Source organism: Tyto alba, unplaced genomic scaffold (assembly GCF_018691265.1).
Source record: "Tyto alba isolate M040663 unplaced genomic scaffold, T.alba_DEE_v4.0 Super-Scaffold_15, whole genome shotgun sequence".
In the NCBI taxonomy this organism is placed as follows: Eukaryota; Metazoa; Chordata; class Aves; order Strigiformes; family Tytonidae; genus Tyto; species Tyto alba.
The window spans coordinates 9,951,463-9,973,744 of record NW_024881277.1 but is presented as its reverse complement, the minus strand read 5'-3'; the positions used below and the strand labels follow the sequence as shown (position 1 = coordinate 9,973,744).

The following is a 22,282-nucleotide window of genomic DNA, read 5'->3' as shown; positions in this document are numbered from 1 at the left end:
CAAGACTCCCCTGCTTTCATTAGAGTCCAGTTACATTTTTTTTTTTTTTTTTTTGAGAGTAATTTTTGTGTGCAGTCATCCTCCAGATAGCAGAAATGAAAGCACAGGGCAGCTGGGAACAAGCTTGATTGATACTGCTGCTCTCCTGACTCTGCACTGAGCAAGAGACAGCTGAGCCCTTTTGCCTGTCTTGTCTTAAGACTCCACACTTTCAGTCATAAAGTTGAGGATTTCTACCCCTAGAAGTAGTACTCACCAGATGTGATGACGGTGGAAAATAAAAGACACAGAGAAAGTTATCATAACACATGATAAACCTCTCTTCTGCATCCCACTCTCTTGGGAGTCATAAGTGCAGATATTGAACATCTCTATTAAGAGTGAATTGCATCTGACATCCCTTGTGAACACTGGAGGAGACAAGAACCAGCTCCCATGTCCTCACGGCAGCAGGGCAGAGCTGGCTCCTTGGCAGCACATGGGCAGAGGTCCTGCTCCTCAGAGAAAACAAAGGAAATGTGTTGTGATTGGGAGTTGGGGGGAGGGATTTTGTTGAGAAATACAGTGGCTTTGCGTGCAGTCTGTCACAATTGTCCCATCTTTTCCTTCTTAGGCCACTGTGCCCATGTCAAGAACCAGCTGATGTCCAACAGCAGCTCCATCACCCAGTTCCTCCTCCTGGCATTCGCAGACAGACGGGAGCTGCAGCTCCTGCACTTCTGGCTCTTCCTGGGCATCTACCTGGCTGCCCTCCTGGGCAACGGCCTCATCATCACCGCCATCGCCTGCGACCACCACCTCCACACCCCCATGTACTTCTTCCTCCTCAACCTCTCCCTGCTCGACCTGGGCTCCACCTCCACCACTTTCCCTAAAGCCATGACCAATTTGCTCTGGAACACCACGGCCATTTCCTATGCAGGATGTACCGCGCAAGTGTTTCTGCTTCTCTTCTTGATTACAGCAGAGTTTTCTCTCCTCACCATCATGGCCTATGACCGCTACGTTGCCATCTTCCAACCCCTGCACTACGGGACCCTCCTGGGCAGCAGAGCTTGTGTCCACATGGCAGCAGCTGCCTGGGGCACTGGGTTCCTCTATGCCACACTGCACACTGCCAACACATTTTCTCTACCACTCTGCCATGGCAATGTGGTGAACCAGTTCTTCTGTGAAGTTCCCCAGATCCTCAAGCTCTCTTGCTCAGGCACCTACCTCAGGGAAGTTGTGCTTATTGTGGTTAGTGCCTGTTTATTCTTTGCTTGTTTTGTTTTCATTGTGCTGTCTTATGTGCAGATCTTCAGGGCCGCGCTGAGGATCCCCTCTGAGCAGGGACGGCACAAAGCCTTTTCCACGTGCCTCCCTCACCTGGCCGTGGTCTCCCTGTTTATCAGCACTTCATTTTTTGCCTACCTGAAGCCCCCCTCTATCTCCTCTCCACTCCAGGACCTGGTGGTGGCTGTTCTGTACTCAGTGGTTCCTCCTGCATTGAACCCCCTCATTTACAGCATAAGGAACCAGAACCTCAAGGATGCAGTTCAGAAACTGATGACCAGATGTTTTTTTTAGAAGCAATATACTGCCCATCTTCTCCATATCACTTTTAATATAACTCATTACAGTCTCAACCTGTCTTCCTGTCTTTTATATATTTTGTAGTTGTTGATGTTATTGTTGATTTTTTTTTTTTTTTTTCACTTCTAAGTTGTCCATAAAGTGTTTTCACTATTCTTACTATTTCAATTTCATTATCTATCTGTCCGGTTTGACCCAGAGACAGTGTAAATGAATTTCCACACCCTCTGCATTTAAATACTGAAAAGGACCCTGCAGTGACTTTTTTGTCTGAGGCTTTTTTTCCAAGACCTTCTCTGGTGCTGCTGCGTCAGCTCCTGCATACAGAGTCCCTGCACAGCAGATCTGTGACAGAGCTGGCCTCTCTAACAGCATCTCCATCACGAAAGGGGATCTCCTCAAGGCAGTGCCCAAACGCTTAGGGATTTTTCCAAGATGCCCAAGGAATAGACTCCAAAGCGGACTGTTTCTCTGCTTGTTTCCCCATGGGCTCAGTGGGATGGCTCCCAGTATGGTCTTGCAGGGACTGAGTAATGGCTCAGGTGTTACTTGTTGGACAGCACCCACACAGATGGTGAATGATCTCCAGTTAAACTCCCTGGAGCTCTACAGCATGTGATAGGACTGATGGCAGGTGAATTTTTTTCTGGAAGGAGTCTGGAACTGCCAGCAGAGTGCAGGTGATCTAGGTGATCTGCAGGATCAGCGTGTGCCAGGAGGTCAGCAGTGAGTGGAGCCCACTGAACACAAACATGTCCAGGGTGGAGGGACCCAGGTATAAAGTGCTAAATCTGGGTGTGAAGTGCTGAGTGAGGGCTCTGCACCCCCAAGGGACACAGCAGGCACAGGGAAAGGAGCCTGGTGAGTGATTTGTTCCACCATCAGTGGACTCTTGTAGCCTGAATCCAGTGCAGCATCCAAACACATCTTGTGGTGTGGGAAATAAGGCAGGGTACCTCTGAGCACCCTCCATGGCCACATAAGAGCTTCTGTGGGAGGCAGTCGGTGGCAGTGATGTCCCTGAGCTGGGTCTGCCTCCCAGCCTGACCAGCACAGCACTGTAAAATCATCCTGGGGCCCCAGGCAAGCCCACTTGTTCCTCAGAGCAGCATCAGCAGCTCAGGGGCTGTGGAGAGTATGGAAAGCGGGTGCAGAACTGGCTGTCCAGGCCAGCACAGATGTGCCCACCTTGAGGAAAGGTCCTGTGGAGAGGTGGGATGTCCTGGGAGAAGAGCAGGACACTGTGTGCATGGAAGGGAGACATGAAAAGAGAAATTCTTTGCTGTGGGTGCCAGCTGAGGGCAGTGGGAGCTGCCTGAGGAGTCCCAGGGCCAGGACTCTGTGCTGTCCTGGGGAGCAGGGCTGGCCCGGGGGACTGAAGGCTCCTAGCAGGTGATCTCCAGGCCATGACAGCAGGAGAGACACTGACAGTAACCTCCATCTCCTCCTTTCTGCGGGGCCAGACCAGACTGGGCTGCTCTGCTCGGCTGGGGAGAAGGCTGGGGAGTGGGGAGAGCTGGGAGGGGGTTGAGATGTCTGGGTGCAGCAGTGGTGGGCAAGGGATAACACCGCTGTACCGCTGAAGTGTGTGAGTGTGCAAGGTCAGGGCACACAGCTGTGTCCTCACACAGCCAGGCCTCTCCTGGGAGAGACATGAAGGACCATCAGGGCAGGACCTGCCCTCTGCCCGTGTGCTCTGAACACCCGGGGAAAGCTGCCCCAGAGTGATCGTCACACACCAGTCAGGAACAACCACCATTTCCAGCACGGGCCTCTCACCCCAGCTCAGAGAGGTTGTTTATCCCTCCATGGAGGGACACTGAGTGACCAGGTCAGCAGTCCATGTTTGCATTGTACAGATGAGTCGTGAGTATGCAAATTGTGTGCACGTGGGGAGATGAACCTGAATGAGCACAGATGCCCTCAGCTATTCCCGGGGATCCCATGAATGTCTGTGGGACAGACAGTGTCTCACAGTCACTTCACCTTGAGCGTACTGTCCCCTGGGAACCCACCAGAATGCAGCACTGGGATGTGCTTCCTTGAGCTGAGGTCCCCGTGTCCATTCCTCATGCCTCAGGGCACCTCAGAGGAGTGCAGAGCAGGGTGGTACACTGCGAAGCTCAGGTGCCTGCCAGCCTCTGGGAGCAGCAACTGGAGGCCAGAGAGACACTACAGTTGTGACAGTGCACTGCCTCTGCGTGTGCAAGGGAAGGACTCGTGCCTCTGAACACCCCTGTGGGCATGAAGAGCACACACGAGGCCAGCTCAGATGTGGACATCATCTCCTCAGATGTGGTCCAGGGGGTTCCTGTTGTGACAGCAACCTTGCCTGAGCCCACCATCCCCCCAATCCCCATCACCATTCCCCCCAGTCCCTGTGGCCCTGTGTCCCACACTGTCCCCATGTCCTTCCAAATTCACCAATTCCCACAGGTGATCACCTCCAGCACCAGCCCAGCACCCACTGCCACCTCCCCTGTCACCACCACTCTCCCCAGTGTCCAGCCCATGGTCAGACTGGTGGCAGTGGAGCCCATGGTCCCCAGTACCACAGGCAGCGTCCAGAAGTACATCATGGTGTCCACACCCCCCACCAGTGACACCAATGTTTGCACCAGGACCCCTAAAGGCACCACCATTCTGGACCCCGACTGTGCCCCTCCGCCACTGCCTCTCCTGCTGTCCCCTCCACTGTCCCCCCCAAATCAGAGGCCTGAGAGGACTGTTCCAAACCCCCCCCCCCACACACACACTCAGGAAAGCTAACGGGACCCTTAGATGGTGGCAGACTCCCCCCAGTGACCCCACTGGGACCCCACTGCTCTGGGGATGGGTGGTGGCCTGGGTATCTCCTCACTGTTCCCATGTCCCCCACACAGTGTCCCCCAGTGTCCTGGAACCACTCTATGGGGACGAGGGGTGGCCTGGGGATCACCCAGTGTTTCCCTGTATTGTTGTCCTGGGTTTCAGTGAGTGGTGGGGTTGTTTTTCGTAGCGAGGGAGGTGGCGATAGGGATGGCCCCTGGGAGAAGTTTCTTGAAGCTTCCCCGGCTCCAAATCTGCCCCACCTCCACACCAAGGCCAAGGCAGTCAACTGCGCCTCTGCGCTAATATGTTTAAGAAGGGACGTGGTGAGAAGGAGTGGGACTTGTAACGAGGAATTGAGGCAGCTGCGTGAACACAAAGGTCAATGGAGGAACGGAGGAAGAAAGGAGGGGGGAGGTGTGCTGGAGCAGAGACCCCCCTGTATCCTCTGGTGAGATGACAGGGTGTCCCTCCCCCTGCCACCCATGAAGATCCACGGTGGGGCAGACACTGATTTATGGTCTGTGTTTTGCATAGATCACCAAGGTGACAGTGCCCAAAAAAACCTGGGATCATGCGGGAAAAGGCAGACCTCACTGTTACTGTAGTTCAGCGCTGGGAGGATTCCAGCACGTGGGGCTGTCCCATGCCAGAGCAGCTTGGGAAGGGCTGCAGCCCATGGGAGGGACTCCAGTTGGAGAAAGTTGATGCCCCACATTGGAGAAGCGTAGGGAAATGCTGCGGCCCTTGGGAGGGAGTCACATCGGAAAAAGTTTGTGGAGGACTGTCTGCTGTGAGAGGGGGACCATGATGGAGCAGGGGAACAAGTTCCAGCAGCTCCCCCCACCGAAGATGGAAGAAAAGGCAGCACTGACTGCACCCCCCGATTCCCTGCCCCTGCGCCGCTGGGGGAGGAGGTAGAGATATCGGGAGCAGAGCTGAGCCTGGGAAGAAGAGAGGGGTGGGGGGAAGGTGTTCTCAAGACGAGGCAATGCTTCTCACTGTCTTATTCTGCTATGTGTTGTTGTTAGTGTCTGTAATATATCTATGTTCTCTTTTCTTCCCCTAACGAGTTTGCCTTTTGCCTGTGACCATTATGGGTGATTTGCCCCTCCTGGTCCTATCTTGAAGCCCAAGCCTGGCTTATTTGTCCCTTCTCATTGCTGGGAAGGAAGGGAGGAGTGAGCGGCTGTGTGGTGCTCAGATACCCTCTGAGCTCAAACCACAACAGTTGAGCAACCGGCTCTGACCTCAGAGCTGGCCCTACCTGGAACCAAAGGCAGGACGAGAGACTTCCTGAGCACAGGGCAGTTGCACCCTGCATTGTCCCAAGAGCTTATGCTGTAGAGACCCTCAACTCCTGGTGGAGTTGAACCCTGAAAACCTCCAGAGATGGAGATCACAGAGAGTCTCTGGGTGTCCTGCTGCACTGCAGCACCAGCCTGTTAGTCAGATTTTCCTGTTGCCCAGGGTGAAGTTCTCAAGAGGCACTTTGTGGCAGCTGCCTCTGCCATACCGTCTGCCGCCAGAGAAGAGTTTGGCTCCACCATGATCTATTCAGGTAGGCATCACTTGCTTTTAGAGTGCCCTGTGCCTCTCCTTCAGCAGGCTGAAGAGGCTCCGTTCCCTCAGCCTTTCCATATATCTCATGTGCTTCAGAGCCAAAACCCCATCACAACAGACTTCCTCTGGACCTTCTCCAGTTTCTCCATCCACCCACTGAAAGGGGAAACCCACTGGTGCATATAGCATCCATCATAATTCCCATGCTCAACTCCTCAAGGCCGCTCCTCAGCCAGTCCTGTTAAAGCCTCTCCTGGAGCAAGGGGTTATTCTGCTCCTGGTGTGGACCTTGCCCCCTTCTCCTTGCAAAACCCTCCTCCTTGTACATCTTCAGGAGATTTCTGTTGGCCAAATAGGAAACTGCCAAGGTACTTAAGGACTGAAACTTCAACATTTCAGCATTTCAGGCTCATGGGCCAATGCCTCAAACAAGACAACAATATGAGGAGTTGAAAGACACTACAGGTAATGAAAGAGAATTTTGTGTTTAAAGGGGTTGCCGCCCAAGGAGCAAAATGCTACAGCAGCCATGTCAGCAATACAAAAAGAGGGTACAAAAAAAGAAATGCATGGCCAATGGGGAAAGCATTAACAGGATAGGCTATTCTTTTTGGAGGGTATTAGGATAGTGAAAGAGAAATTAAGGAGGAGGAGGAGGAGGAAAGAGGGAATGGTAACATTGAGGGGGTGGTTAATGATGGGGGAGAGAAGAATCGTCATAGTTTGAAAGTGAAGGCACACGAGTGAGACCCCGGTGTGATGTGCTCTGTATTCACGCCCTGCCCTGCACCTGCGTGACAGGGAACGGCCAGCCCTTGCCTCACTGCAGTGGGATGCGGGGGCTGGCCCAGGGGCACTGAATCTGTCCGCGGTGCCCAGCACGGTGCCTGTAGCACAACCAGGCTGAATGGGGGGAGGTCCCTGCAGAGGGCCTGTGCTGTCCATGTCAGCGACACGCAGTTGTGCTGGAAAGTCCCAGTATCTCATGTAGCACTACTGGCCTGTATTTGCATATCCTGTATTTGGATATTAAACTGAGATTAATCTGCACTAAAATAGGTTAAGCACTGAAGGGATGTACATGAGAAAACTGCCATTATATTCAAAGGACAGGTGGGAAACTCAGCTAATGACAAAAGGAAGGAAAGGCTTAGATCTTCCTAGGGTACATGATTCCATTTGGTCAGATAAATATCTCTGTAGGCTGCCATGAACATACGGAGTAGGGAAACGTTCAGTCATCCTAAATGTGGGCATCTGCTGTTGGGCAAAGGAACTCACAACCAGGCTCCAGGATGCTGCCCCCAGATGCTGCCCCGTCTGTCAGGGCTGCTCTGTTAGAGCTTGCAGCTACTTGCACATATCTTGGACCACCTCGGGCACCCCAAATGTCACCAGGTATTTTTCTAAGGAGCTCACTGCTGGCCTCAATCTCCATTAATTAGCAGGGCAGATGAGACAGGCAGCTCACATGCAGGTGCCTATTTTGTGCACACCTGAACTGAGGAGAGAGGAACCCCAGGTCTGTGGGTTTGTGACAGTCATGAGAGGGAGCTGAATCCCCTTCTAGGCCCAGGACCACAAGTCTAGAGTGAGATGCCTCAACAGACTCAGCTGAATCACTTCCTCAGCAGGGGTAAAAGAAATCCCTCCTTGTCACTGTCTGCAAGTCCTGTCGGATATTAAGACAAGAAAAGATGAATCTTATACATAAGCCTATCCTGACGAGAAATGACACTGCTAGAAATAAGTGTTTCTCCCCAGCTGAGGGAGGGAACATCAGCGATTCCTTCAGCCTGGTTCACAGCAGTTCCCCTGGAGCCCCAGGGACACCCGGAGGGAGCCCAGAGGGGACAGAGAAAGTGCCGCCTTGGGCTGGTCCCCTGCTGCTGAGCTGGGCCGGGCTCCTGGGCCGGAGGGAGCTCCTGGCCACTGAGCAGTGCTTGTGAGAGACAGCTCTGCCCAGGAGCAGCTCCTCTGCAAAGCGCAGCAGGGCTGGGGGCACTGCCTGCAGGCACCCAGGGCAGAGCAGCGAGGCAGGGAGAGGTTCCAGGCAGCGTGGAGTGGGAGGATGCTGAGAGCTCACTGCAGGAGAAATCTTCACAGCCCTTGACTCGGTAAGTCTGTGGGTGCAGGGCAATGTACCTGAGAGTCCTGGAGGGTCTCTTAGAGCTGGCCCATCCCAGAGCAGATAGGATCTGGCAGGATGGCTCTCAGGGTTTCTTTTGTGTGGAGAAGGACATGGTGCAGAGCAGGGATTCCCTGCTGCACCCTCAGAGGGACAGGGCATCCCATCTCCCTTTTCCTGGGGCCGGCTGCAGGGGTGTGCAGCCGGGTGTGCAGGCAGGGGTGCCCAGGGCTGTTCTTCCCAGCAGGGTCCCTGCACCCCAGGGGGCTGTGTGCTGGGGCAGGGACTCTGCTGCCTGCCAGGGTCAGCACTCAGCCTGCCCGGGGAGCTCCCCATGGCGCTGTGGGGAGAAGCTGGGAGGGGATGGAGAAACTCCCGCCAGGGCAGGCTCCTTCTGCTGTGGAGAGAGATTGCTGTGTGTGTCAGGACTGCTCACAGCTACCAGATCACCTTCAGGATATTACCTGGGGGATGTTTCAGTGGGAAGGACAAGGCAGGGGCTACCTGAAGCAAAGTCACTTTCTAGAGCCTGTGCTTTCAGGTTTCCTGCTGTGATGGGGAGGCACAGAGATGTTAATGGAGATGTCATGTTTGTACAAGACACCGAGACTCCTTGAGCATTGCAGTGACAGGATTAATAGGTCAGCAAGGAATTCATAAAGCCTTACCCACCTTCAGCCCAATGATCAGCATCAACATAATCCTCAGGGTTGATCTCAGCTAGTTCTTTAGGGCCTCCAAACACTGAGCTATCCTTAGACTATGCATGCTGTCAGGAGGTGTCTGCAGGGCAGAGCTGATCACGCAGCAGGTCGGATGGGGTCTGTGGGCACTGACAGGGAGGAGACATGGGGACAGAGAAAGAGCCCCTGGTAGGGACATCTCCAGGCAGTAGAGGCATGGGCAGGGAGGGAGAGGGAGCTGTTCCCAGAAATGTTGAGGGAGGGGGGGATTCTGGCATCTCCCTGACATCCCGTGCAGTACAGAATCCTTCCCCACTCTCCTCTTCCACCCAGCACAGCTTCTGCCCCAAGGCCAAATGTTCCCAGGCTGTGTCACCCCGATGGCATCCCGACCCTTGATGAGTTTAAACCCCCCAGTACCTGTCTCTCTCCCCCTGTTCTTCCTCCCTCAGCAGCAGCATTGGGGCATGTCTCTGCATTTCCCCTCCTGTCTGTGCTGCCCTTGTTCTTGCCCTCAATCCCTCTGGGGAGGAGGGTTTCAGCTGCAGCTCAGACAATGAAAGATTGGGTCTTGCCCTGTAGATGTGTCCAGGGGAGCAAAGTGCCCCAGCCCATCTTAACCCGGAGGGCTCAGGGCAACACAGTGCTTGGGGCCAGGGAATGAGCTAGCTCTGTCTGCTCACTGCAGCTGTGGCACAGCCAACAGTCTCTCTGGGGTTGTCCTCCTGGAAGATGCTGAAGAGCCCTTCTGCATTATGAGTGAATTATAGCTGACATGAACTGTTGATTTCATACCTTTTCTGTCTCATACCCTCTGCTGTAGAGAAGGGCTGACTGCTCTGGAGCTGATGGGCCAAGGCTACTTGTCCTGGAAACTCACTCAGCCTGCACAACCCAAACATCTAGCTTGAGAGACAAACAAGGAGGGAAGTAATGTGTGTTTGGGTAGGAACAAGGGACAGAGCACTGACTAATGCATAGAGATTTGCTCAAAGAATTCTGCCCTAACTTCTCAGTGTGCTTTTCCTCCCTGGACAGGTCCTCTTGCCCTAAGGCAGCGCATGTCCAACAGCAGCTCCATTACTGAATTTCTCCTCCTGGCATTTGCAGACAGACGGGAGATGCAGCTCCTGTACTTCTGGCTCTTCCTGGGCATCTATCTGGCTGCCCTCCTGGGAAACGGCCTCATCATGACCGCCATCGCCTGCGACCACCACCTCCACACCCCCATGTACTTCTTCCTCCTCAACCTCTCCCTCCTCGACCTGGGCTCCATCTCCACCACTGTCCCTAAAGCCATGACCAGTTTGCTCTGGGACACCAGAGCCATCTCCTACCAAGGCTGTGCTGCCCAGGTCTTTTTCTTTTTTCTTCTGATGTCAGCAGAGTTTTCTCCCCTCACCATCATGGCCTACGACCGCTACGTTGCCATCTGCCAACCCCTGCACTATGGGACCCTCCTGGGCAGCAGAGCTTGTGTCCACATTGCAGCAGCTGCCTGGGGCACTGGGTTCCTCTATGCCGTGCTGCACACTGCCAACACATTCTCACTGCAATTCTGCCACGGCAATGCCATAAACCAGTTTTTCTGTGAAATCCCCCACATTCTCAAGTTCTCCTGCTCAGGCGCCTACCTCAGGGAGGCTGGGCTTATTGTGGCTAGTATCTGTGTATTTCTGGGGTGTTTTGTTTTCATTGTGATGTCCTATGTTCAGATCTTCAGGGCTGTGCTGAGGATCCCCTCTGAGCAGGGACGGCACAAAGCCTTTTCCACGTGCCTCCCTCACCTGGCTGTGGTCTCCCTGTTCCTCAGCACTGGCATGTTTGCTTACCTGAAGCCCCCATCCATTTCTTCCCAATCACAGGATCTGGTGGTGGCTGTTCTGTATGTGGTGGTGCCCCCAGTGTTGAACCCCCTCATCTACAGCATGAGGAACAAAGAGATCAAGGTTGCCATTAGGAAAACAATTTCACAGCTGTTTCTCAATACTGATAAACTTCCCTTCTCTCTGCACAAGTGACTCACAGGGTATCCCATTTCAGGCCTGTGGGGTTTTTTAATGTTATCATTTTCACCATTTGATTTATCATCAGTGTTTATGTTCTCATTTCCAACATCATAATGTTATCATTATAATTTTTGGTAATCTGTAGTTATTTTGTTCCTACAGAAAAGTTTAGACTCAACTCTCTTGTACTGAGATATGACTCTGCTCTGTCTCCTGGAGCCTGTATAAAGTATGTCTAACACTGGGTAAGAGCCAACGCCCCCATAGGATTTCTATAATAAAATGGGATCTCCCCAGTGCACTGCTGTAAAGTTGGGCTCTTCTTCCAAAGCTGGTGCCAGGAATAGGCACGAGCAACTGCTCCCCCAGAGAGCCTGTTCCCCATGGATTCAGGAGCCAAGAGGTCAATGTCATGGTATGGCCTGTTAGAGGCCAAGGGTGGGATTTAAGAGTAACCATTTGATGTCTAGTGACACTGGAGATGGTGAATGGTCACTGAATTGCATTCCCATGGTTGTCCCACAAGTGACATGCAGATGAAGTCCTTAAGGAGGGGAGCCTGGAGCTGCCTGAAGAGCACGGGGTATCTCCATGGACAACAGGTGCCTGGGGCGGGCAGGGACTGGAGCCCCATAAATTGTGAGATCACCCAAGGTTGGGAGTCACTCAAAGGGAAAGCGCTAAATCCAGGTATCTTCAGGAAAACAAGGACTCTGCAATCCCAGAGGAGGCCATCGGGACGCAGCAGGCACAAGGAAAGGAGGCTGCAGAGTGATTCATCTCACCCTCAGGCACAGCCAAACACCCCTGCTCTCCTTGGAAATGCACCATAGTCCCTCCCTTCAAGCACTGCCACCTCCACAGACCCTTTGGGAGGGGGTTTGCAGCAGTGATCCCTACAGATCCTGGGGCCATATGGAGAGCACAAGGAGGGGGCCAGGAGAGGCTGCCCAGAGCAGAGTAAGGATGGGGGGAGATCAGAAGGGAGGTGACCTGGGCTGGGCAACGGCCTCCAATGGAAAAATGATGATGTTCAGCTAAATCAAGGCAATGTCCAGACTCTGGGTCTGTTGGTTGTTGCTGAGTCACAAGTCCTTGATGTCCTGGTGCTCCAGCAGGCCAGTGAAGTGGCTGAGGAAGGAGTGGTGCCCCCAGGCTCTTGGTGCTATAGTCCTCCTGTGTGGAGCTGACCACAACAGCCTGCCTGCATGGCCCTAGGGGGTCCCAGTGAGGTCATGCTTGGAGAGTAGGTTGTGATTAGCATTGCTCTGAGTCGGTGTGATGGATGATCTGGGTGGGCACCATGAGGGGGAGGAAAGGGCATGAGATCACAAGGACAAGAAGCAGGAGGTGGGATTTCAGATAAGGTTAAGATAATAAAAAAAAAAAAAAAAAAAACAACAAACCCACAGTGACAGTGGGCCAGCACTGGGCCAGGTGACTGTGATTTTCAAAACTCTCATTTCTAAAGAGGTTAATCCAGGAAAATATTCATCATGATTAGAGTTGGGACAGGAGAAAGACTGGCTAATCTCATCTAACTGTAAACTTATCCTTGATCAGAGCAGCTCGCGGTGCTAGAGATGTCCAGAGGTCCCTTCTGACCCAAACTTCTGTAGAGGGAGGGACTGGTCAGTGGAGGTGTGGCCAGCAGACACTGCAGTGTGCTGAGGCTTTGCTGGCATTTGTAATCCCTGGTTCAGTAAATCCTCAGGGTTACATGGTGAATGGGTTCATCCTCAGAAGGATGCTCTGCTCCGCTCCATGGACACCAGGACTCAAACTGGTTTGGGGATACCACAGAAAAGTTCTCAGAAACACTGCCAGACATTACGGAATCACAGGATCACAAAACAGTTGGAGTTGGAAGGGACCTTTGGACATCACCTAGTCCAAATACTGCTCAAAGAAGGGGCAGCTACAGCAGGTTGCTGAGAACCATTTCAGGTTGCATTCTGAGCATCTCCACAGATGGAGCCTGTGTGCTTACACGATTTAGTTGCACTCCTATCTAGGAAAAACAAGATAATGGTAGAAGGACGCTGAGGCTTGCAGAACTACCAGATGCAACTGGTTTTGTGGTCTCAGCTGTAAGGGAAAGGGAAGACAGAACCAAGTTCACAGAAAGGACACTGTGATGAAGATGAGAATGAAGTAAACGACCACCAGGGGTCCTAGAAGACCACCTAGAGACTGTAGTGTGCATGCGGAAGTGGGCAGCAACATATTATAATGATTTCTCGGAAGAGTAATGAATATGATAATCAATTCTTGGAAATTACGTGACTATGTAAGCGAATTGTGTATAAATATCATAAACTCCAGTTCAGTGACATGCATATTAGGAGGAATGATCCCCTATGCATCCAACGTGTCGAATAAAGAATATCGCTTAATGGCTACTACGGCTATTGAGACTGAATTCTCAGCTCATTTTGTTACCCCAGATGGGACAGTCTCTGACCAGCTGCTCAACCCGTTGAGAGAATGACTCCCTAGGGTACCCCTGGAGATTTCTCTTGGACAGACTCCTCATCTCATTCAGATTGTTGCAGGGGCAGACAAGGACCACCTGAGCAATAATGTATTCTTTCATATTTCAGATTTTTCTGGTATTCTGGTGTTTTCTGGTATTGGGACTGGTCTTCTGGGTAAAAGACCCGTAAAAATCCTTTATTACTCTCGTCCTTTGTTCCTTTATACTTTTACTACAGGGTGGACAGACTTTCCAGACCGCCTACTGACACGCCCCTTCATGTATGTGTTCATACATCGCATGTTCATGGAAATGAACCCTGGCTCTTGCCAGGGCGGAGAAGTTAATATGCATAAGCTCATCACGCAAACGTAGTAAGATGAAAAGTTCAAAATTTCACGCTCCAAGCTTTCCGGTATCTCTATCCACCTAAAACTAGCTCCAAGTACGGGGTTATCAGTTTTTTCCGATATGTCTCTTTTCTTATTGGTTCAGAGTTGTTATGCTCTCTTACTGCAGTTGATAAGCTTGCTCATCTTGCAGCTCCTCTTGTTCTTGTTTGCTCTCTCAGGGGTAGATTGGAATCCTTTCAAGGTCAAAGTCATCCCTTCCCAGGGCCTCAGTCCAGCTGAGGTCCCCCACACTTTCCCTCTCCCTTCATGCCCCCTCCACCCCCCCCACCCCCCCAGTATTCTTTCTAGTTGATTTATATCAGTCATTAGCGTCATAAAATGGGCGCAAATCAGAGTGAGGCATTCTAAAGAAAATTCCCTTAAGACGTATTCTGGCACATTGGAATGAAATAGGGGGGCCATCAGGAAGCAATGTAAATAAGAAAATTCTAATTAAATATTGTAATCAGTGGTGGCCCCCACATAAACTGGAAGATCAGGAAAAATGGCCCCTTAATGGGTCTTTAAATTATAATACCCTCCTACCATTAATGTTGATTTTACAAAGGGACAAGAAACGGTATGAAGTGATGTATGCTGGTATGTTTTTCACTCTGTGAAGCCACCCAGAGTGGCAGAAGGAATATGGAATTAGTATTGCACCTCAGAACCCTCTTGTTTTGTCCTTGGAAAAGGCACAAAAACCTAGGACACACACACACACACAAAAAAAAAAAAAAAAAAAAGGAAGAAAATCAAAGCTAAGGAGCTGTTGTTCGGCGTGTAGTATTGGGCAGCGATGGCTGAAAGTTGTCAGGCAAGGGCAGGAGGAGGTGGAAGATCAACTGGAGGATTCAGTACAGCCTTTCCTGCCTCTCCCTGCTGTCTCTCCACTATCCCCTGTATCAGCCCTGTTAACCGAGAATGGCGGGGTTAGAAGGAGTGGAGAGGAGGAAAAAAGGGGGAGCTAGTGCCTCTGCCCCCACTCCGGTTATGACGTGCACTTGGAGTAAAACCCAAAAGGAGGCACAACTCCTTGCTCCCTTAAGGGAAGTAATGGGTGAAAATGGGTCAGCAAAGGTAAAGGTCCCATTCTCCACTAATGATTTAGAAAACTGGAGAGAAATAGCTAAAGGGTACTGAGATGATCCTGCAAGAATAGGAAGGAGATACGAATTAATAATCAAGAATCAGGACCCTGATTGGTCAGATGTGGATTTGATGTCAGAGGAAATGGCTGAGACAGAGAGACAGCTAGCTTCAAAACCAGCTCAAATCCATGTGCAAGCCCAGGTGACTGGTGGAACTTTGCAAGGGAATGTAGATGATCATGTCCCATGAACTGACCCGCACTAGGATCCAAACGATGGAAATGACTATAGAATGTTATGGAGATATAGAAATTGGGTTAAATTGGGGATAGACAATGCAATCCTGAAAGCCATTAAGTGGTCAGCGCTTTACACTGTCAAACAAGGGTCAAAAGAAACTCTGACAGAATTTTTGGAACAGTTAAGGGCGGCCATGAGAAAATATACCACTCTGGACCCTTCGTGCAATGTGGGGTGTCAGCAGCTGAAATGCCCCTCTGCCCCACCAGTTCTAGTAGCAGGAATGGGGACATAGGATTGGTGGGGACCTGGGCATCGACCTTAGCAGGTCCCCCGGTTAACATTAAGCCAGGGGAGGCAGGAAAAGGATGTAGAATTTTTAATTGACACAGGTGCTTCCTTTTCTGTCCTTAATCAAGAATTAGCACCCATAAGCAACGATTTTGTAAATGTAGTGGGAGTCACCGGCCAACAGGAAAAGGCATTCTTTTCAAGACCCCTTATGTATACAGTGGCAAAGCAGATCAGAATGCATTGATTTCTCTATTTGCCAAATTCCCCTGAGTCCTTATTAGGGACAAGATTTATTAGAGCAATTGGGAGCAGAAATTACTTCTTAAGCGGAAAGGGAAAATGGAGTTTAAAGTAGGGGATCAAAGGTTAATAGAGGTACTTAGTCTAGCTCTGATGAATCCAGAAAAGACACAGAAATTGACACCGGCAGTTCAAGAAATTATTTGTCAGGCCTGTCCAGGAGTGTGGGTTACTGGGATTCCAGGGAAAGCCAAGAATGCATCCCCTAGAGTAATAGAACTTAAAGAAGGAAAGGGACTGGTACGGAGGAGGCGATACCCTTTGAGACTGAAGGACTACAAAGGAATTGAGGGTCCATTTAATAAATTTCTAAAGTATGGGTGGTTTATAGAATGCGAGTCAGAATACAATACCCCTGTACTCCCAGTACAGAAACTAGATGGTTCATACTAGGTAGTATGAGACTTAAGGGAAATTAACAAAATTGCTAAAGACTTATGACCCGTAGTTGCTAATCCATATATACCTTACTTAAAAAGTTAAGGGATAGCCAGACATGGTTTATCCATGCTGGATTTAGAGAATGCCTTCTTCTGTCTGTCCTTACACAAAGAAAGTCAGAAATTGTTTGCATTTGAATGGGAGAGCCCCACCACTGGTAGGAAAACTCAGCTTACATGGACAGTGTTACCTCAGGGCTTTAAAATTAGCCCAACGATATTTAGGAAGCAGTTGGCACGAGATCTCAAAAAGTGGCAAGTCCCTTCAAACAATGGAACCCTCCTGCAGTATGTTGATGACCTTCTAATAGCAACAGAGACTAAATCTGAATGCATTCAGTGGACTGTAAACTCACGGAACTTTCTTGGATTAAATGGATATTGAGTGTCTCAACAGAAAGCTCAGATGGTACAGCAGCAAGTGACCTACCTGGGATATGAACTGTCCAGAGGACAACGAGAACTTGGAGTAAGAACGAAAAGATTCTGTGGGGCAGGGCTTGGTTGCTCTCAGCAAAACCCCCAGCACTGCACAATTGATAGAAGGAGAAGTGCTGGAACTTGTCAGCCACAGGCCTTCGGAAAGAATAAGATAAGAACTTAGTGTAGGAGGAACAGGGGGTGCTGACTTGGTGTTTGTGTTAAGATTAGGGCAGTGGAACAGATGTCCTGTAACTGGGAGTTATTGTTTTTGTAGGTAGGACTGTTACAATTAATGTTTAGAAAAAAGCCTTTAGCATTAGCCAATTTGTGAATGCCTAATGTAGAATGTAAGCCAATAAATCTTTGGCATGCTTTAAAGAAACCAATTAGTTTGTAACATGCTATCTAGGAACTAGTATAAAAGTATGTGAAGAATCATAATAAATCGGACACTCAGCTTGCATCAAGCTGCGTCCCGCCTCTCAGTTGTGGCAAAATCGGGAAAGCAGAAACTATGCCTAATTAATTTCAGAGGTACCAGGGCATGCTTTAGACCCCCAAAATAGGGGTTTTCAGGGACTCATATTCTAACTCCCCCCCCCCAAATGTAGGATATGGGGGGAGAAACACCAAACCACCCCGAAAATAACTGAGGGGAGACATGGACCCCAAAATGGGAGGTTGAGGATGGCTCAGAGGTCTCAACAACCCGACAGAATGGAAGACAGATTGGGGGGAACCAAAAAATTATTTAGGGGAAGCATTAAGTGCCACCTCCAGCCCTTACAAAATGGGGGTTTGGAGGGGCTCCAGGGTCCTCTCCAAAATAATTGGGGTGGCAGGAAACACTGTAGACCACCACAAAGGGGGGCTTGTGGTTCAAACATCGGAAACCACCCCTCAAATTATCTGGGGGGAGGACGGTCATGGGACCCTGTAGCCCCTTCCAAAATGAGGATTCAGAGGACTCAGAGCCCCACAAAATGCTCATCCATGTTGAAGAGCTTCCTCTTCTTGGCCACCATGACTGGGGGGGCGGAGACACGACTGACATCATAGGGCAGGAGTGCCACGCCATTAGGGATGTCATAACCAACATGCCAAGGACCCAGGCTAAAGGAGGAAGAACGCAGCCGACTCAATATGAGTGATAAAGCATGCTTCACTTTATTGATTTTCGTTACAGCCTTTTATAATCCTTCTACTAATTATGCCTACTAGTCACTAGCTGATTGGCTTAAGCTCTAAAGGTCGTATTCGCACGGTCCACCTACTTGCAGTTAGCTACAGCACAAGCTTCTCATAACACTAAGTTTCTCATGCTACTATTTCTAATTCCTCTTGACTTGTTTTCGATACACGACAGTACCATAACACAATGTTTCTCAGACCACCGTTATCATAACACTAGGTTTCTCAGACCACTATTCCTAATTCCCCTTAACCTGTTTTCGACACACCACGGTACACAGGGCTGAAGCGTCCTTGACATTCTTCATGTATCAGCAGCTGCGAGCAGCTGCAGGCAAACCCTAGTGAGGCCCAGCATCAGCAGCTAGAGCAGGCTCTGATCATACAATTGCTCGGTGGGCTCAGGACCCTTGCCTCTGAGCCATTCTCCAACACCCCTCCTTGCCTTACAGGCCTGTCCGTCCCTGCCCATGCTACTGCTGTGTGCTATCTCACACCCACGCTGCTCTCCACATGAGCCTGTAGCCCACTGGAACCACACACAGACGTCTAATTCCTCCTTCTGCACGCCCCGCATATCAGTGCACTGGCACTTCAGAGAGGTGCCCGGTGGCACTGATTTCCAAGAAAGGATGTCACAGGACCATCAAATTACAGTAAAGTTGAGGTTTGGAGGGACAGGACTGGACCCAGTATTGACCCCTGTAGTGCCCCACTGGTGACCGGCCTCCATCGAGACCTGATGCCACTGACCACCATTCTCTGGGCTCAGCCGTTCAGCCAGGTTTCAACCACCTCACTGTCTGCTTCTCCAGCCTCTGCTTCACCAGCTCTTCGATGAGGATTTTTTGGGAGACAGTGTCAAAAGCCTTCCTGAAGTCCAGGTGGACAATTTCTACTCCTCTATCAAGCCAGTCAGTCACTGGAGAAGTTTATCAGGTTATCAGATAGGAAGGACATTTCCTTTTGTTGGCTGTGCTCTGGACCTCTGTGTGTCCATTGGGGCCTGGCACTTGGAGTGCCCTGAAGTTCTGTAATTTTACACCCTAGAAGGACTCAGCCAGCTCAAACACAGGGAAGATATGATGGAAATGCTACCAATTCTTTATTTTTGTGATAGCAAATAAATACTACTGGGGTCTATCTAACCTCTTCAGCCTCCATTTCTCTCAGTTCTGTTTAGATGAAATGAATACATTAAATGTCTTAATAGAAACATGTCCTGTTTAGAAGTTCACCATTAAAAGCGTTCATAGGAAACATATTTTAGAAATGTCTGTGTGAGTATAGATTTATAAAGAGGGAGAGAAAGTGTCATGGGATTGCTGGTACATTCAGGTGTTTGGGAAGTTCCCCCCATTATGATGCCAGTGAGAGTACTCAATTCAGTGTCCCACGTTAACTCCAACAAGATATAACCCCATAACATGAGATTTGCAGCTTAACCCAGTACCTGACCCTTTCCCAGCCCTAGCCGTGTCCAACATGGGGCTTTACAGATCGCCCTTCTCTTTACTCTGCTGGGATCGGGGCCAGGATAGAGGCCAGGCAGGGCTGGCCGGTCTCCCCATACAGGAATTGTGATCAACAGAAGGATGGAGATGGTTTAGCAGCCAGACTCTCCCATAAACCTGGGTGAGCAGCCAGTTCTGGAAATGGTCATTGAGAAAGGCTGGGGGTGACAAATGTCTTGGGACACCTTCCCAGTCTGGCCAGGCCACCGAGAGCTCAGACTGGCACCCTCTCTCCTGCACCTGCATGTATTTCATCTTTTTTACGAGCCCTGGCTCCACACAATTCATCCACTGGAGTGAGTGCTCACTCTACACGCTCACACAGTATAAGCTGTGCAATGGCATATTCTCTCCCAGGCACTTTCTCATCAGCCCCTCCCCAGCACTCCCCATCTGCACCTCCCTCCCCCAGCCCAGCCCAGAACAACAGCCCAGTCTTGGCTGGCCCCAGGGCATTGCCCAGCGCAGGGTGCTGCAGAGCTCTGGGCACTCACCCCACAGCCCCAGCCCCTCGGAAGGTCACAGCAGCTCCTGGGGCACAGCGGGCTCTCAGCCTCCCCATCAGCCCCAGGGCTGGGGCCAGCCATGCCATGAGCAGACGCAGGCCAGCGTCTCCTTCTCTCTGCTGCTCTTCTCTCCAAGAGATCCTGATTGCCCAGTGCTGGCAGCCCCTCTGTGCCCGTCCCTCTCCCCAGCACAAGACTCCTGCACTGGGGGATCCCCAGGCAGCTCCTGCTGTGCCAGTGAGAGAAAAGCTGCCCAAACTGGTGCCTCCAGAAATAGGTCTGCTCTTGTCGCGGGATGTCACCTCAGGCATGGCCCTGAGCTGGCGGTGCTGCTCTGCAGGGCAGTGGTGGATGAAAGCCATGGGGAGATGGTCCCAGGGAGATCCCCATGGATCAGCCATCATTGCCATTGCACTGGGCACCCCCACGTGAAGGGGCAGCACAGGCCTATTCCCCAACACATCCCCCCATGCCCTCCTGCCCTGAACCCCTGGAGAACCCCAGCACAGCAGCACGCTCAGAGGGGCAATTCCTTCAGCCTGTTCCTGACTTCAGCTTGAGAAGAAGAGACCAACCTCCAGACATCGGTACTAAGAAAATCCCCTTTTATTATGGTTATGCTGCATGAGAGACCAGATGTAATGTCCTACCAGACACATGCAAAAGGCCTCTCTGTCAGAGAGGCTGGTTCATATCTCTGAAGAATAAGACTGACTACAGATATTTACAGAAAAAAAAAAAGATTTAGAGAGATAAAATGCTCAATGTACAGTAGGTTTCAGAGATTAATTTGAATCACTTCTGAAGAAACAAAGGCAGTTTATTGCTGGTGAGAGAAAACTGACTGAATCAGCTTCTTCAGTGCATCCTTGATCCCCTGGTTCCTCATGCTGTAGATGAGGGGGTTCACTGCTGGAGGCACCACCGAGTACAGAAATGACACCAACAGGTCCAGGGATGGGGAAGAGATGGAGGGGGTTTCAGGTAGGCAAAAAATGAAGTGCTGACAAACAGGGAGACCACGGCCAGGTGAGGGAGGCACGTGGAAAAGGCTTTGTGCCGTCCCTGCTCAGAGGGGATCCTCAGCATGGCCCTGAAGATCTGGACATAGGACAGCACGATGAAAACAAAACACCCAAATCCTAAACAGACACTAACCACAAGGAGCCCAACTTCCCTGAGGTAGGAATCTGAGCAGGAGAGCTTGAGGATCTGGGGGATTTCACAGAAGAAATGGTCCAAGGAATTTCCCTTGGCAGCGTGGTAGGGAAAATGTGTTGGCTGTGTGCAGGAGAGAATAGAGCATCCCAGTGCCCCAGGCAGCTGCTGCCATGTGGACACAAGCTCTGCTGCCCAGGAGGGTCCCGTAGTGCAGGGGTTGGCAGATGGCAACGTAGCGGTCGTAGGCCATGACTGTGAGAATAACATACTCTGATGGTAACAAAAATACAAAGAGAAAAACTTGTGCAACACATCCCACATAGGAGATGTCCCTGGTGTCCCAGAGGGCATTGGCCATGGCTTTGGGGAGAGTGGTGGAGATGGAGCCCAGGTCGAGCAGGGAGAGGTTGAGGAGGAAGAAGTACATGGGGGTGTGGAGGTGGTGGTCGCAGGCGATGGCGGTGATGATGAGGCCGTTTCCCAGGAGGGCAGCCAGGTAGATGCCCAGGAAGAGCCAGAAATGCAGGAGCTGCAGCTCCCGTCTGTCTGCAAATGCCAGGAGGAGGAAGTGGGTGATGGATCTGTTATTTAACATTTGCTTTGTCTGGACATATGAGCCTGTTCAAGGAGGAAAGATGACAACACATTAGGGTATATTTCTCCTATAAATATCAACACCGCTGTCCTTATTCCATCCCTGTCACTACATGGCACCCCACTTTTTTGAGATCTTCCTTCAGTTCTGTAGCTGGAGCTGTGGTAGGTGCTGGACAAGCATTTCATGAGGGGAAGGGTTTTTGCATGCTGTCTGCCAAGGAGTGAGATCTTTGTGTGACTCTGTCAGAAAAACCTGCCCTAACCCAGAAGGGCTTGTCAGCATTTGCTCTACCAGTGGTGAGGAATGGGGAAAGCAGAAGACAGGCTGAGAGGGTTTTCTGCTGCACTCAGGGAGAGCAGAGTGAGTCGTGTGAGGCAAGAGGATTTTCTGTGCCTTAGTGCAGAGTGAGAGCAGCTGGTCTGTCTTTCTGTCTTGTTCCCAGCTGCCCTGGACTTGCATTTTTCTGAGTCTGAGAGCCTTCACAAGCACATGTTAATCTGAAAAGCAACCAGACACAGCTGAGAGCAGAGGGATCCACTGCAGAGCACCAAACGACTCACCCTTTCTCCAAGTCTCAGCACCCCACTTTAGCCAATGACACCCATGGCTCACAGAGTCCCCTGGAAGCAGCAGACAGCTGGGATGGACACCCCAAGGAGAGAGCCAAGGGTCTGAACCATGGAAAATTCTTAAGGGAGAGCCAGCTCCTGGCCCAGCCTCACAGACTGCATTTCCCAGAGCTTCACGGCTTAGAGGAAAGCTGGGACACCTCATTGCTGGGGGCACATCTGCAGAGGAGGGCTCCCAAGCTCTGTGCCTGACTCTGCAGCTGAAACCCCCCTTCCCCGAGAGCCTGTCAGCAACACCAAGGGCATCTGAGCAAGGCAAGG

General features: G+C 51.0%; 2 protein-coding genes and 1 pseudogene across 2 annotated transcripts; 2 read left to right on the top strand and 1 right to left on the bottom strand.

The window, feature by feature from the left end:
* Nucleotides 1–642: 642 nt before the first annotated feature.
* Nucleotides 643–1,590, top strand: LOC122153127 (olfactory receptor 14C36-like). The gene has a single exon (XM_042789228.1). It carries the CDS (start codon nt 643–645, stop codon nt 1,567–1,569), a length of 927 nt encoding a protein of 308 aa, XP_042645162.1. The 3' UTR covers nt 1,570–1,590.
* An 8,228-nt stretch (nt 1,591–9,818) lies between these two features.
* On the top strand, nt 9,819–10,778 carry LOC122153110 (olfactory receptor 14C36-like). The gene has a single exon (XM_042789213.1). It carries the CDS (start codon nt 9,819–9,821, stop codon nt 10,776–10,778), a length of 960 nt encoding a protein of 319 aa, XP_042645147.1.
* A 9,675-nt stretch (nt 10,779–20,453) lies between these two features.
* LOC122153109 lies at nt 20,454–21,389 on the bottom strand (annotated as a pseudogene).
* Nucleotides 21,390–22,282: the final 893 nt, after the last annotated feature.